The 15,589-nt window shown below is 33.5% G+C and overlaps 2 protein-coding genes across 5 annotated transcripts in view; one reads left to right on the forward strand and one right to left on the reverse strand.

Moving 5' to 3' along the window:
* The window catches only part of LOC127705669 (PHD and RING finger domain-containing protein 1-like), a 290,389-nt gene extending 286,047 nt beyond the window's left edge, over positions 1-4,342 (reverse strand). For 3 of the 4 annotated variants that reach the window (XR_007983928.1, XM_052210001.1, XM_052209999.1), the window contains exon 1: positions 4,222-4,333. The gene's annotated coding sequence lies outside the window, so the exon portion shown is untranslated. Of the gene's footprint in view, positions 1-4,221 lie in introns of all 4 variants that reach the window. The other variant, XM_052210000.1, reaches the window with a different exon arrangement.
* Positions 4,343-4,528: 186 nt separating this feature from the next.
* LOC127705692 (cytosolic non-specific dipeptidase-like) overlaps positions 4,529-15,589 on the forward strand; it is a 35,638-nt gene continuing 24,577 nt past the window's right edge. The window contains exons 1-3 of the mRNA XM_052210048.1: positions 4,529-4,665; positions 7,751-7,874; positions 9,734-9,904. Coding sequence (XP_052066008.1) covers positions 4,637-4,665; positions 7,751-7,874; positions 9,734-9,904 — 324 coding nt within the window. The 5' untranslated portion in view covers positions 4,529-4,636. The remainder of the gene's footprint in view (positions 4,666-7,750; positions 7,875-9,733; positions 9,905-15,589) is intronic.

A 15,589-nucleotide genomic window follows, 5' to 3' on the forward strand; every position in this document is an offset into this window, starting at 1 on the left:
TGGAAATGAAGGGTGGTTATCTCAATGCACTTCCGTCAGTCAACTATTTTTTTTAACTTTTGAGCTAGAATTACATCTTGAAGGTAGCTCTGCTGGGGTGTCTAAATGTTCGATGATAGATTTTTCTTACAAACTGTAAAAGACTTCTGGGTCAATTTTCTTTCAAATTTTAATATAATAACTGGGGGTCACAGACCTTGTTTTTCGTTAATACACATTGAAATTAAAGAAATTGGGGTTATTATATATTGTTTATATAGGTGAAACTTAATTTTTCCTTATCGAGGAAACATTAAACGATAGAATTGGCTAAAATTTGATGAGAGATTGCTTTTCATTTATACTTTTAAGTTTCAAATAAAAATAGGGGAGTCATGGGCCTTATTTTCTTCATAAAAAAAAAAATTGTCCTATAAAATTCAGTATCACTATCTGCCCTTAATTTCAAAAGGATTTTTTCTGAAGATTTTAAATATATACTTTACAACACTTAATTTTTTAATAGTTTAATCTTTAAAAATTAAGTTTTAGGTATATTGTTGTATATTAAATAATACTAGGTAAAATATTTTAACAAGAGTGCACACGCTGAAATGTCTCGCCTACTATACTGACCATTGATTTAATGTTGATAGTCCTACATATAAAGTTTTACTACAACTTACAAGTATCACATTAACATTTATGATCCAAGAAAATGAGGTCAAGGTCAGATAAACCTAGCCAGAAATACATGTACACCTTTGATACAATCATTCCATACGCAGAATATAGATGACCTATTGCTTATAGTATAAAGAAACAGACCAAACCATGGAAATTCTATATTGACCAATGAACCATGAAAATGAAGTCAAGGTCAGATGAACCCTGCCAGACAGACATGTACACCTTTAAGTCATTCCATGCATCAAATATAGTTGACCTATTGCTAATAGTATCTAAGAAACAAAGTTAACCAGGAAAACTGAACACTGACCAATGAACCATTAAAATAAGGAGAAGGTCAGATGATACATGCCAGACAGACATATACACCTTACAATCACTCCATACACCAAATATAGTTGACTTATTGCTTAAAGTTTAAGAAAACAAGCATTCTGAGAGTATTGCATGGCAATACATAGTCCCCTACCGGTTAAAAATTAATTGTACTGGAACAAAATGCTAACTTGGGGACTAAAAAGACCAAAACACAAAAACTAAACATAAACAATGAACCATGAAAATAAGGTCAAGGTCAAATACAACCTGCCAGACTGACATCTACATTGTAAAATATTTCCATACACCAAATATAGTTGACCTTTTGCATACAGTATTAGAAAAACAAACCAAAACACAATAAATTGCTTCGCCGAACACAGCTAGATACGACCACAGAGGTCCAACCCTGAACAGTAGGGGCAAAAATGGACGCAATATTCGCGCTTGATACAGGTCTGAATTTGGATTGTAATTAAATATTTGACACATAAAAGGTTTCCGACACAGAATAACTGTAGTCAAAGAAATTAGAAATGGTTATATGATATGATTTGAATTTATATTTCATTTTTTGCTTTTATGCAATACACTTTGCTGTTGCGAATCGACCCCCCCCCCCCCCCTCCCCTCCTCCCACAAAAAAAAATAAAAAATTTATCCCCCCCTTTTTTTTTGGCTTTTCTGCAATACACTATGCTATTGTGTATTAACCCCCCCCCCCCCCCCCCCCAGATATTTTTACTGGCCTTCCTTTATAAATATGCATTTCTTTAAACATAATTTAAAAGCAGTGTAAGGGAGGTAATCAAAACGTATTTGAATTACCTCCCTTACACTGCTTTTAAATTGTCTTAATTGTTTTAATTGTTCATTAACCATTACTTTATACATAATTTAAAAGCATTGTAAGGGAAGTAATTCAAATGATGTATTTGAATTACCTCCCTTACACTGCTTTAAATTATGTTTTGTACTAAAGTATTTGTCCATTAACCAGGACACCCTTGTTTTTCCCCCTTTTTGCCCCTAATTCCTTAACAGTTTGAGCCATAACCCCCAAAGCAAATCCTAACAATCCCTTTGTTGTATGGGAAACTCGTATAATTTCAGAGAGATCCATACACCGTTCCACATGTTATTGTCTGGAAACTAGAAAAATGCTTATTTTTGGCTACTTATTCCTTAACTGTTGGTACCATAAACCCAAAATCAATCCCAACCTTCCTTATGTGGTATTGAACCTTATGGTAAAATTTCATAGAGATCCATTCACTTAAACTAAAGTTATTATCAGTCAGGGGACTTATTGAAATAAGTGATTTTTAAATCACTTATTTAAGTAGCAAATTCGAAGTTTTGTCACAAATTGTGATTTTGTAGTTTTACCAAAATTTTAAACACATAGCTTTAGATAATATCTTTTCATTAGTAAAATTGAAAAAAATGAACTTTTTGCCTCTTTTAAGCATCAAGGTTTATGCCTTTGATGCAATCTTTTAGCTGCAAATTCTATTTTACTTGAAAAAATGCTATAAAAATGGCTTTATATAATGAACTGATACTTTCTCAACAGATTTTTCCCAGCAGTGGGAGTATTTTTCCTGTAAAATTCAAGGTTTCATCTTATAGATTATGTAATAAAATTCTACTGTTCACGATCAAAATTTCACTGTTCGGGGGGGGGGTGTTGAAATTAGTGGGGGTTATTAAAATAATGATACTTAAAGAAGTGATTTTTTGGAAGGAAATTGAGGTATGATACTTGAACAAGTGATTTTTATGTCATTATCCTAGATTTAGTACAAGGTCATCACCTGACATGACCCGGTCATCCTATCAACACAGATGTTGGTTCTAATAATTTTAGCAACATAATTAGTTCCTGGATCATTAGTATTCTATATTTAAAGCTACAATAAAATTAAATCACTTAGTCTAGTGATTAATTTGTACTACTTAAATAGGTGATTATTAAAGAAAGACAACTCTTACTTCCAACCTTTAGGTACATAATGTTACTTGAATCAGTGATTTAGAAAATCACTCATTTAAGTAAGTCCCCTGACTGATTATGCGAAAACCAATGTGTCTTCGGATGACGACGCCAACGTCATACCAATATACGTTTTTGTATATAAAAGTAGTGTAGTGTGATCCTGTCACATTTTTACAGGCTTGCCATCATTACATGCAAGTGGATCACATGGGAATAAAATTTTACATTTAGAAAACTTTCCTTAAAAGACAGAAATACATGTAAGCAAGATATGACAGGACAAAATATGATCTCATGTGACATCATTCAAAGTTTAGGAATAGTTTAAAATACTAGTCAATTTATCTTCTTTTTTTTTAAATCCACAAGAAATATTATACAAATAGGTCAATTGCCCTAATGCCCCTCATTGTGAGGACCACAAATAATATATGCAAGTAAAAATTCTCCTTGCTACATGTGATAATGGACATGGTGCTAATTCTTATAAATGACTGAGCTAAACAATTTAAAAAGCAGTAGACTATACAATAAGGTGTAGAAACTTTAAAGTCATAAAATGTTTGTAAAGAACTTCATTTTCAAAATTTAACTGTGTGAAAATAGTGATTTTTTTTAGGCCTTGTAGGGTTTCCAAATATGTCAAAAATTAAATTCTATTTAGTTTCCCTGAAATTTAATCACATCTGTGAAAATGTTACAGCTTTGAAACGAGCCATGATACATTCCCATGCTTAAGACATGGACAGAGGAACGGAAGAAAAGGTGTAACCATTACAGCCTACATTTTGTACCTGAGATGAATTGCAGATATTGACCCAGATGAGCAAAATATTTATCACATTGAAATTGTTCAATGATTTAGAGTGACAAATGTATGCAGTGAGAATAATGATAAGCTATCAATGCAATTTTGCTCAAAGCTATTGACTACTGTAGAATGTAGTATTGATGCCATAATTTTGGATTATCGAATATAACTCAGTGCCACTGCATTTCAACAGATGAATAATGCCCAATTAAATTTCCGAGGATCAAATAGTTTTAAAGTACTATAAGTTATAACTATCACCACTTATTATGAATACATCTATATGCATTATCACACTTTCTGATGAGAATATACACAAATTTTATGCATGCAGCACTAAAAAATATGCAAGGAAATCAACTGAAAATGGTTAGTAAAGTAATGTTTGATAAAATTCTTTTGATAACTGTGCAAAGATATTTACAGAATTGTTTTAAATCATTGAAATCATGTGTACCTAATCTAGATTTTAGAAAATTTTGTTATCAAAGCCGCAAACTTTGCTGCGACAAGTTGGCCACCATCTTTTTACAAGGTGCCCGTATGTAGAAGCGGAAATGACGTTTTCGGCGCAAAGCTGCAACTAAAAGAAACTATAGAATTCATTCTTTTCGTGGTTATGAAGTTTTAAATTCCCTCCAATAAACTTTGTTTAACTTAAGAGACCGACATGATCTTGAATCACTTACATGGATGTGCTCTGACACAAATTAAAAAACTTATACTTTGGTCATTAGTCAGATCCATACAAAAAAATCACATGATCTAACCCAAGATAGTGAGAACCCTTTCGGCTTTCCCACCCAGTGTCAATACTATTGAATACCTTTGAAGTCATTATGGATACAGACACAAAGAAATTATTTGAGTAAGGTTATTTTAAAATACTTTTTTTTATTTTTGGTATCTCATAAAGTTGCATCCAGATATTTATTTCATTCAATACACCTTATCGCTATTCCCGGCTGACCCGAGAATCTGTCCCGCTTGAACTATTGACGTCATACAACAATCACTTTTCCATTGTGGCGTCAGATATTTTGTATTGTGACGTCAAAATTTTACGGGAACCTGTGTGATGTCCAGTAATGGCGGACAAATAGCGATAAGGTGTATAGTTATTGCATTTTACTTTCACTTTCATTTTTAATCCTCATTTGCACATGTATGCACCTTTGAATAGCAGTATTCCTTGGTGTTCTGGTGGTAGTGTGGTAAACTCAGGTGTAGAAGGTAGTGAGTTGGATCCCTGGCTGGGTCAAACCAAAGACTACGTTTAATATTGCAACTTGGTGAGCATCGCAATAATAAGAACTTGCATTCTGATATCTGATCCATATATGAGGGTAGTAATGGAGTACCCCAATGACAGTAAAATATTTGTTAAAATAACTATAACGATAAATATTTTACTCCATTTGACGCTAATGGTAGCTACAAAAATTAGATTTGACAAATGACAATTAAAAAGATTAGGCTCAGTTGACGCTAACGGTAGAGCAAAAAGGACGTTTGATGCTTGACGGTAAAGGGCATTCCTACCCTCATATATCTTAATGCACATCTCCCTAAAATCGCAATAATTAACCATGCATTTTTGTCCATTCTTCAAAAGTGTCAATAATAAATGCACGAAATAATTTCTGAATTTACAGTATTTCATCTTCGCTAGCCAAGGGTAATGATCCCATCCCTTCCCCTTGAGAGAGAGGTGAAGGGACTGGATCGTAACCCTTTATTTAAACCTGACAAGCCTGCATATATCATATTTATCCTGCAATCAACCAAGTATTATACAAATAACAGGTACACAAATAAATAAAATTGAGAATGGAAATGGGGAATGTGTCAAAGAGACAACAACCCGACCATAGAACAGACAACAGCAGAAGGTCACCAACAGGTCTTCAATGCAGCGAGAAATTCCCGCACCCGGAGGCGTCCTTCAGCTGGCCCCTAAACAAATATATATACTAGTTCAGTGATAATGAACGCCATACTAAACTCCAAATTGTACACAAGAAACTAAAATGTTTGCTTTACGTTCAGCAAAAGCGGTAATGTGGATATTTCTTTTTGCACGACAGTCCGTTTTTTGGGTCCCCTTCACGTTCAGTGATTAAACTCTGTCGATTTCTTTGAAAATTCAGAGACCATGATTTGGATTTAAAAAATTAACATGACTAAAGCTTCAAGTGCCGGATGTAAATTGCAGGATAAAAACAATATATGTATTGGAAATATAAGATCATTATTTGTATTCGCTACGAAACAGGAGAAAAGCTCAGGGAGCCTCGCTTTTCGTCCTGTTTCTAAAGCTCGTACAAATAAATTTTATATTTTCTGACAATGTCATGAATGTAGATATATTGTATATATAATTTACTTTCGTCCTGAACATGCATGAAATATTTGCCAGTGGACATTAATCGACCAACAATCGATCAATCATATATTACTTTATGATGAGTTCAAGATATCTCTGAAGTCAAACAGCTTGCTGTTCTTGGACTGGTTGGGCCATTTGAATCCTGGTCTGTTTTATCACATTTGCCCCTTTTCATGTTCGCAACCAACATGTTTACACCTGGGGTCTGTTCACACCCATTGTAAAGGTTTTGTGTTAAATGAATTTTTAATCATGTTTTAGTTAGTGTATTGCTATAATATAAAGATAAAAAAAGTATTTTCTTTAATGTTTTGAAATAAAGGGACATTCATGATTCTAAAAACAAAATTATTTTGAGGAAATGAGTAATGATTATTGTCATGTCATACTTGTCCTAACACACCTGAGATCAAAGGGGCCAAACTGTTTTAAACAATTATCTTTCATGTTTTGTATTTAAAATCTTCATTGTTTTACTCATACATGTACCAAGGTAACACATGTATTAAATTCTAATTCACACAATTAGTATTTTCAAACACATAACAATAATTATACCAAATTAGCTTTGTATTTTATACCAATTAGCAGTCATCATAAATAATTAACAATTAACATGATTGATAAATAAACCATTGTCAACTAATCACCAAAAAAACATATTCTATTAAAAAAATCTAATAATTCAGCATGTATTTGAATAAAAATAGGGTTCGAATGTGTAGGATTCAAACGTGTATGGTGTAAACGTGTATGGTGCGAATGTGTAATGGGAGCGACCATGTCTCAACCAAACCCTAAAACAGGCCTTCTGATGTCTAAGCAATCCCAGACTTCTTTGTGATGTGGTATTGTACATAATGAAAATACATTATTCATAATGCAGCATTGCATTGCTTTACTTAAATCTTAGATTGAACTCTTGTGTTGCAATTGTGTGTGATATGTATATACACTATTCCTGCTCCTACTCAAATTACCAGTACATTATATATCATTTTACTTGCAGTAAAGCAATCCTATTTTTATGCCCCACCTGCAATAGTAGATGGGCATTATGTTTTTTGGTCTGTGCGTCCATTCATTCGTACGGTCGTCTGTCCTGCTTCAGGTTAAAGTTTTTGGTCAAGGTAGTTTTTGATGAAGTTGAAGTCCAATTAACTTAAAACTTAGTACACATGTTCCCTATGATATGATCTTTCTAATTTTAATGCCAAATTAGAGTTTTGACCCCAATTTCACGGTCCACTGAACATAGAAAATGAAAGTGCAAGTGTGGCATCCGTGTACTATGGACACATTCTTGTTCTGCACTTCATCCCAGTCGAGGTACTTTTTAGATCCTACCTAAAGTTTAATTGGAACTATTTTCAATCTGCATGCAAAATTTGTAATGGGACATTAAGCAAACAACAGTTAATTATAAACTCTTTATAAGCGCTTTGGATGCATGAAATTATTTAACGTGTTATTTTCATTTGTAGTTAAACATTAAGGTTAAATATAATTATTAAAAACTTTAACTATGTACATGATGTAATCAAAGTGAATTTTTCTTACACAGCCAAATAGATGCAAATCAAGAAAAGTATATCAAGAGACTGTCAGACACAGTTGCTATCAAAAGTGTATCAGCATGGCCTGAAACTAGACCGGAAATTGTAAAGATGGTCAAGTGGACTCAAAAGGTATAAATTTTGAAGATATGGACAACACAGTTTTCATGGTTTTATTGTCGAGCCTGCGACTATTGTTGCAGAAAGCTCGACATAGGGATAGTGATCCAGCAGCAGCATTAGCTAGCTTCTTAAAAGCTTTATATTTCAGAAGGTAGAAGACCTGGATGCTTCATACTTTGTATATAGATGCCTTATGATATAAAGTTTCCATCTGTCATATGTCCATTGTCCTTGACCTCATTTTCATGGTTCAATGATTACTTGAAAAAATAGTTAAGATTTTTTGTAATGGTAATTTTTCTCTTATAATTAGTAATAGGATAACTATATTTGGTATGTGCGTACCTTCTGTCAGACAGTTTTCACTTGACCTCGACCTAATTTCATGGATCAGTGAACAAGGTTAAGTTTTCGTGGTAAAATCCATATCTCAGATACTATAAGCAATAGGTCTACTCTATTTGGTGTATGTAATGATTGTAAGGTGTACATGTCCAACTGGCAGGTGTCATTCCACCTTGACCTCATTTACATGGTTCAGTGGTAATAATTTAGTTTTTGTGTTTTGGTCTGTTTTCTAATACTGTATGCAATAGGTCAACTATATTTGGTGTAAGGAAATATTTTACGATGTACATGTATGTCTGGCAGGTTTTATTTGACCTTGACCTCATTTTCACAGTTCATTGCTCAATATTAAGATTTTGTGTTTTGGTCTGTTTTTCTAATACTGTATGCAGTAGGTCAACTATATTTGTTGTATGGAAATATTTTACAATGTACATGTCAGTCTGGCAGGTTTTATTTGACATTGACCTCATTTTCACAGTTCATTGCTCAATGTTAAGTTTTTGTGTTTTGGTCTGTTTTTTTAATATTGTATGCAGTAGGTCAACTATATTTGGTGTATGGAAATATTTTACAATGAACATGTCAGTCTGGCAGGTTTTATTTGACCTTGACCTAATTTTCACAGTTCATTGCTCAATGTTAAGTTTTTGTGTTTTGGTCTGTTTTTTGTCTCGCCTTGACGGAGTCGAAAAGCGAGACATAGGTATGCTGTTTCCGGCGTCGGTGGCGGCGGCGGCAGTGTCAATAATGTATTAGTTTGTGATTAGGTCTAGTTTAAAGTGAACCACTAGTGTTTGGTCAATGAAATTTGGTATGCAGTTGTATTAGCAGTGGCACATCTCATTTCCATGGAGATTATTTGGCCCTGCCCCCTCAGTCATGGTCTGTTGACTTTTAAACTTTTGCCTAGTTTACATGTATTAGGCCAGGTTAAGGGGAACCGTTAGTGGTAGGTCAATGATGATTGGTATGCAGTTGTATAAGCATTAGAACATGTCATTTCCATGGAGAATATTTGGTCCTTACCCCTCAGTCATGGTCTATTGACCTTGAAACTTTTGCTTAGTTTACATTTATAAGTTTGTGATTAGGTCAGTTTAAGATGAACCACTAGTGTTAAGTCAATGATATTCAGTATGCAAATGTATTGGTATTTGCAAGTTTTATTTCAATGGAGATTATATAACCCCATCCCCTAATTATGATTCATTGACTTTGAAACTTTTACATAGTTTACAAGTTAATGTTTGTGTTTAGGTATGTTTAAAGGGAACGACTTATGAAAAGTCAATGGTGTTTGGTTTGCAGTTGTATTCACATTGGTACATCTCATTTCCATTGAGATTGTTTAGCCCTGTACTTTCAGTCATGGTTCATTGACTTTGAATATTTGCATAACTTACATGTTAAAGTATTGCTATTTTAATTTTCAACATTTGCATTATCAAAATATCAAATAGGCAAGACATATCTCTGTGTTAACAGTTTATTAATTTCTCTTCATCATGTTCATGTAGGAATTAGAAACATTAGGAGCCAGTACCCAGTTAGAAGAATTGGGCGACCAGACCATGCCTGATGGATCAAAGTTACCCTTGCCTCCTGTATTACTTGCCACACTCGGTACAGATCCAAAAAAGAAGACTTTATTGGTGTATGGACATTTGGATGTGCAACCAGCACACAAGGTCTCAATTTATTTTTTTATGCCCCCGACGTAGCATAGTGGGCAATAAGTTTTACTCTCTAACTTTAGTTTGCCTCAACCAAATGTAATGAAACTTATACACAATGCTTATTACCACAAAACACAGATCAAGTTTGATTTTGGTGGCGTCACTAAAACCGTTCTAGAGTTATGCCCCTTTACAAATGGAAAAATTGCTGAATGTTTTGTTTCTGTTCTCTAACTTTAGTTTACCTTAACCAAATGTTATGAAACTTATACACAACGCTTGTAACCACAAAATACAGATCAAGTTCGAATTTTGGTGGTGTCACTTTAACTGTTCTAGAGTTATGTCCCTTTAGAAATGGAAAAATTGCTGAATTTTTCTTTTCCGTTCTCTAACTTTAGTTTGCCTTAACAGTCAGGGGACTTACTTAAATGAGTGATTTATAAAATCACTTATTTAAGTTGCAAATTCTAAATTTTGTAGTTTCACCAAAATTTTAAACATATAGGTTTAGATTATATATTTATTAGTCCCCTACCGACGAAGTTGAAGGGGACTTTAGGTTTGCACTCCGTCCGTCTGTCCGGCTGTCCGTCTGTCCATCCGACAGTCTGGCAAATCAGCTTTCCACACTTTTTTCTTCGTTCTTGAAGATATTGATTTGATACTTGGTATAAAGTTTTATCATGACAAGTTATAGATCAAGTTTGAATTTTGTTCCGGTCTGATGAATTAGTCCAGAGTTATGGACCATAACTCTGGACCATATCTAATGTTAAAGTACTATGTTAAACCATATTTCTGTACAAAGGGAGATAACTCATTTTTTAAAAGACATTCTTTGTTAAATTATTTGAAGAATTTTTTGACAGGTTTGTTTGATATTTTGTATAAACTAATTTTCTGAATACTATATATATAAAAAAAAATTATGAAGAGAAATCCTTTAATTAGATAATAATCTATTTTTATTAATGTATATATTTCAATACATTACATTGTGTAGATAAAAGTTGTTGACATTTTATAGATAAGTTACAAATCTATATTAATTTGTGACAAATGAAAGAAAAAAATATTTGGAACTATTACTGTATATGTACTTTTTTTCGTGTGTACTTATTTTCGCGCAATCGGTATTGCCGATGAATTCGCGTGTATTTAATTTCGCGGATGTGCCGTAAATATTAAAATATTAATAAAGGATTTTCTTTATTAAGTCAATAAAGTGAACAAGAGTTTCGATTTAACAAGGTAAATAGCCTTGAGGCATTAAAGTTAAAAGTGAGTAGAATTTAATTTATACCTTTGGTAATAGTTCATTCACAATTTGTCAATCAAAATGTTAAAACGTTGGTTAACTCAGGCAAAGGATCAGCCTCCTGTACAGCATTTTTACCAGATCCGCGGGATGCTGCTACACCAGAAAAGGCGGAAATGATTGTTTCGGCAAATGAAAGTGTTGACAAGGAAATTACTGCTTCCTCATCCCGAAAACGTAAAAGAGGGGAATATAATCATTATGACACTGATCAGAAAGTAAAGATGGCAAAGTACGCTTGTGAACATGGTGTAACTAAAGCTGCTAAACATTTTAGTGCAATTCAAGGAAAGCACATCAATGAATCTACCATAAGAACGATGAAAAAAGGATATTTGCTACAACAGAAGTGTCAGTCATCTGATTCCGATTCCGAGCCGTTGCTCCAAAGTGGGAAAAGAGGACAGCCAACCCTTCTTGGAAAATATGATGCCGAAGTCCAAGAATATATAAGGAACTTACGACTTGCTGGTGGGATAGTGAACCGTCCTATTTTGTTTGCTGCTGCAAGAGGGATAATAATGGCTAAAGATCGGCAGTTATTAAGTGAATTTGGAGGCTCCATTGAACTTTCTAATTCTTGGGCCCAATCCTTTCTATGCCGCATGGGATATGTTCGGAAAGGGACTAAAGCAGCGCGTAAAATTCCAGAAGATTTCGAAAAGCAGAAAGAGGAATTTCTGACTGCTATTCAAACCCAAATTAAGAAAGATCAGATACCAAGTGACCTCATAATAAATTTTGATCAGACAAATGTGTATATAATTCCGGTTGGTGATTATACGTTAGAAGTAGAAGGCAGCAAACAGGTTCCTATTACAGGTCTTGAGGACACGCGTCAGATCACTGTACTCCTTGGAGAAACTCTCGGTGGTAAATTTATTCCACCACAGGTGATTTATCAAGGACGCACAGACCAATACCACCCAACGTTTAAATTTCCAAAAAAGTGGAACATACTCATTCTGAAAACCATTGGTCAAATGAAACAACAATGAATGAATATGCGGAGAAAGTGTTAATACTGTATATAGAATCTATACGAGGCAAACTTCCACTGGTGAAGGCTAGGCAACCTGCTTTGTGCATTTTTGATGTTTTTCGTGCTCATCGCGTAGACTCATTTATGGATAAACTAAATGAGAACAATATACGCACACGTTTTGTGCCAGCGTCTTGTACAAGTGAACTCCAGCTACTCGACCTTTCAGGCAACGACGAGTTTAAACAGTTAGTAAGATCTAAAGGATGGTATTCAGACCAAATTATGATCGGACTGAAAGAAGGCAAAAAAGTTGATGCAATTAAAGTTGATCTTAAACTTTCTACTTTGAAACCGCTGCATGCCGGATGGCTGGTTCATGCATTCCAAAACGTAAAAGAAGAAACTCTGAAAAGAGGATGGGTTAAAACTGGGATTTCCGATGTATGTGTGCATAGATAAACTATGACATTTGAAAACCTTATTATCAGCCAATACATACTTGTGTTTAAAAAACTTTGTAAATATGTTTATTAAATATTTAAATTTTCATTAATTAAGTCTTAATTTGTTAAACAAAATATAAACTTATAAAAAAAAGGTTACCGGTAGTGTAATTGTTTACAAAATAAACAAAGATTACTACTATTCAATCAACAAAACAGTATGAAAGAGATTATTCTCAGATTAAATTGTAGTACACAATAAAACTGTCAGATCGGCTTGGGTCATTATTTGTTACCTTTTATCCTTAATTGATTTTCTGTATGGATCACTGGTGTTGTTTTAACAGTTTCATAGTTCAAATGAGGTCATGTTAAGGGAAAATAAGGTGAACGTTGTAAATTCCCGAGAAGATTATAGGTTTTGAAGGTTTTACATTAATTTAAGCTGCATTTGTATTCGCGGAAATATACCTGCCGCGAAATTCATGAAAATAAGTACACTGCGAAAAAAAAGTACATATACAGTAATTATATCTGATTATAATTTGAAATAGATATACACTATACATCATATCTAATTCTACAGAACTATTAATCATATCAAATGTTTTTTTTCATCATGCTTATAAGATATTGATTGATAATTGGTATATAGATCAATTACAGATGATCAAGTTACAGATCAAGTTCAAATTTTTGTTTCGGTCTAATAATTTTGTGCAGAGTTATGGTCCTTGGACTTGAAAAATTCACTCATATAATCAGTTTTCAACACTGTTTTTAGTTATGCTTGAAGATATTGACATGATATTTACTTTTTGTTTACACCATGACAAGTTATAGAACAAGTTAGCATTTTGTTCCAGTATAATGAATTTTTACCCGGTAGAGGACTATGTATTGCCATGCAATACTCTCAGAATGCTTGTTATTAGTAAAATTGGAAAAAATGAACCTTTTTCTTCTTATAAATATCAAGGTTTATACCTTTGATGCAATCATTTAGCTGTAAATTCTATATTTGTTGAAAAAATGCTATAATTAAGGCTTAACATAATGCATGTAATGAACTGATACTTTCTTATCAGATTTTTCCCGGCAGTGGGAGTAATTTTCCTGTAAAATTCAAGGTTTCATCTTACAGATTATGTAATAAAATTTTTCTGTTCACGATCAAAATTTCACTGTTCAGTTGTTGAAATTAGTGGGGGTAATTAAAATAATAATACTTAAAAGAAGTGATTTTTTGGAAGAAAATAGAGGTATGATACTTAAACAAGTGATTTTCATGTCATTATCTCAGATTCAGTACAAGGTCACCACCTGACATGACCTGCCATGATGATGACCGGTCATCCTATCAACACAGATGTTGGTTCTGATAACTTTAGCAACATAATTAGTTCCTGGATCATTAGTATTGTACATTTAATGCTACAGTAAAATTAAATCACTTAGTCTAGTAATTTATTTGTACTACTTAAATAGGTGATTATTAAAGAAAGACAACTCTTACTTCCAACATTTGTGGATAAATGTTACTTGAATCAGTGATTTAAAAATCACTCATTTAAGTAAGTCCCCTGACTGCTTAACCAAATGTTATGAAACTTATACAAAATGCTTATTACCACAAAATACAGATCAAGTTCTAATTTTGGTGGTGTCTCTTTAACCGTTTTAGAGTTATGCCCCTTTACAAATGGAAAAATTCAGCAATTTTTCGTTTCCGTTCTCTAACTTAAGTTGGCCTCACCCAAATGTTATGAAACTTATACACAATGCTTATTACACAAAATACAGATCAAGTTTACATTTTGGTGGTGTCACTTTTACTGTTCTAGAGTTATGCCGCTTTACAAATGGAAAAATTGCTGAATTTTTCGTTTCCATTCTCTTACTTCAGTTTGCCTCAACTAAATGTTATGAAACTTATACACAATACTTATTACCACTAAACTCAGATCAAGTACAAATTTGGGTAGCATCAATTTTACCGTTTTTCAGTTATGTCACTTTATAACTTTATATGATATGCAAGCGGGGGTATCATCTGTGTCCCATGGACACATTCCCCATGTATTTGTTTATAATTTATCAGAATGTCTTATATGGTTTCAAAAACAGATTTAATCCAGTGGGACAGTTTGTAATCCTGCTATTTTTAACTAAGGAATACATTGAAACTACTGGTACACTCAAAGCAAGGATTTTTGTTAAATCAGTAAGATGTTATTGGCCATGTTTTCTCTCCTGACATGTGGCAGCACTGTATGTTTTGCAATTTGAATGGAATTGGTTAAGCTTGTGATATATTCATCCTTCACCTGATAAAAGTGGATTTTTATACCAATTCAAAACCTGTTTTTATGCCCCCGCCGTAGCAGAGGGGGCATTAAGTTTTACCTTTGTACGTCTGTCCGTCTGTCGGTCCGTACGTACGTCCTAAAAATTGGTTTCCGTTCTCTAACATTAGTTTGCCTCAACCAAATGTTATGAAACTTATACACAATGCTAATTACCACATAACACAGATCAAGTTTGAAATTGGGTAGCATCACTTTTACCATTCTAGAGTTATGCCGCTTTACAAATGGAAAAATTGCTGAAATTGTCGTTTCTGTTCTCTAACTTTAGTTTGCCTCAACCAAATGTTATGAAACTTATACACAATGCTTATTACCACAAAACACAGATCACGTTTTAATTTGGGTATCGTCACTTTTACCATTCTAGAGTTATGTCGCTTTACAAATGGAAAAATTGCTGTAATTTTCGTTTCCGTTCTCTAACTTTAGTTTGCCTCAACCAAATGTTAAGAAACTTATACACAATGCTTATTACCACAAAACACAGATCAAGTCTGAATTTGGGTAGTGTCACTGCTCCCTGGAGGCTTGTAAATGAGCAGTGTATTGAAGATAACAGACAAATGAGATTTTCATTGT

The sequence above is a fragment of the Mytilus californianus genome, unplaced genomic scaffold (assembly GCF_021869535.1).
Source record: "Mytilus californianus isolate M0D057914Y unplaced genomic scaffold, xbMytCali1.0.p SCAF_6, whole genome shotgun sequence".
Classification (NCBI taxonomy): domain Eukaryota; kingdom Metazoa; phylum Mollusca; class Bivalvia; order Mytilida; family Mytilidae; genus Mytilus; species Mytilus californianus.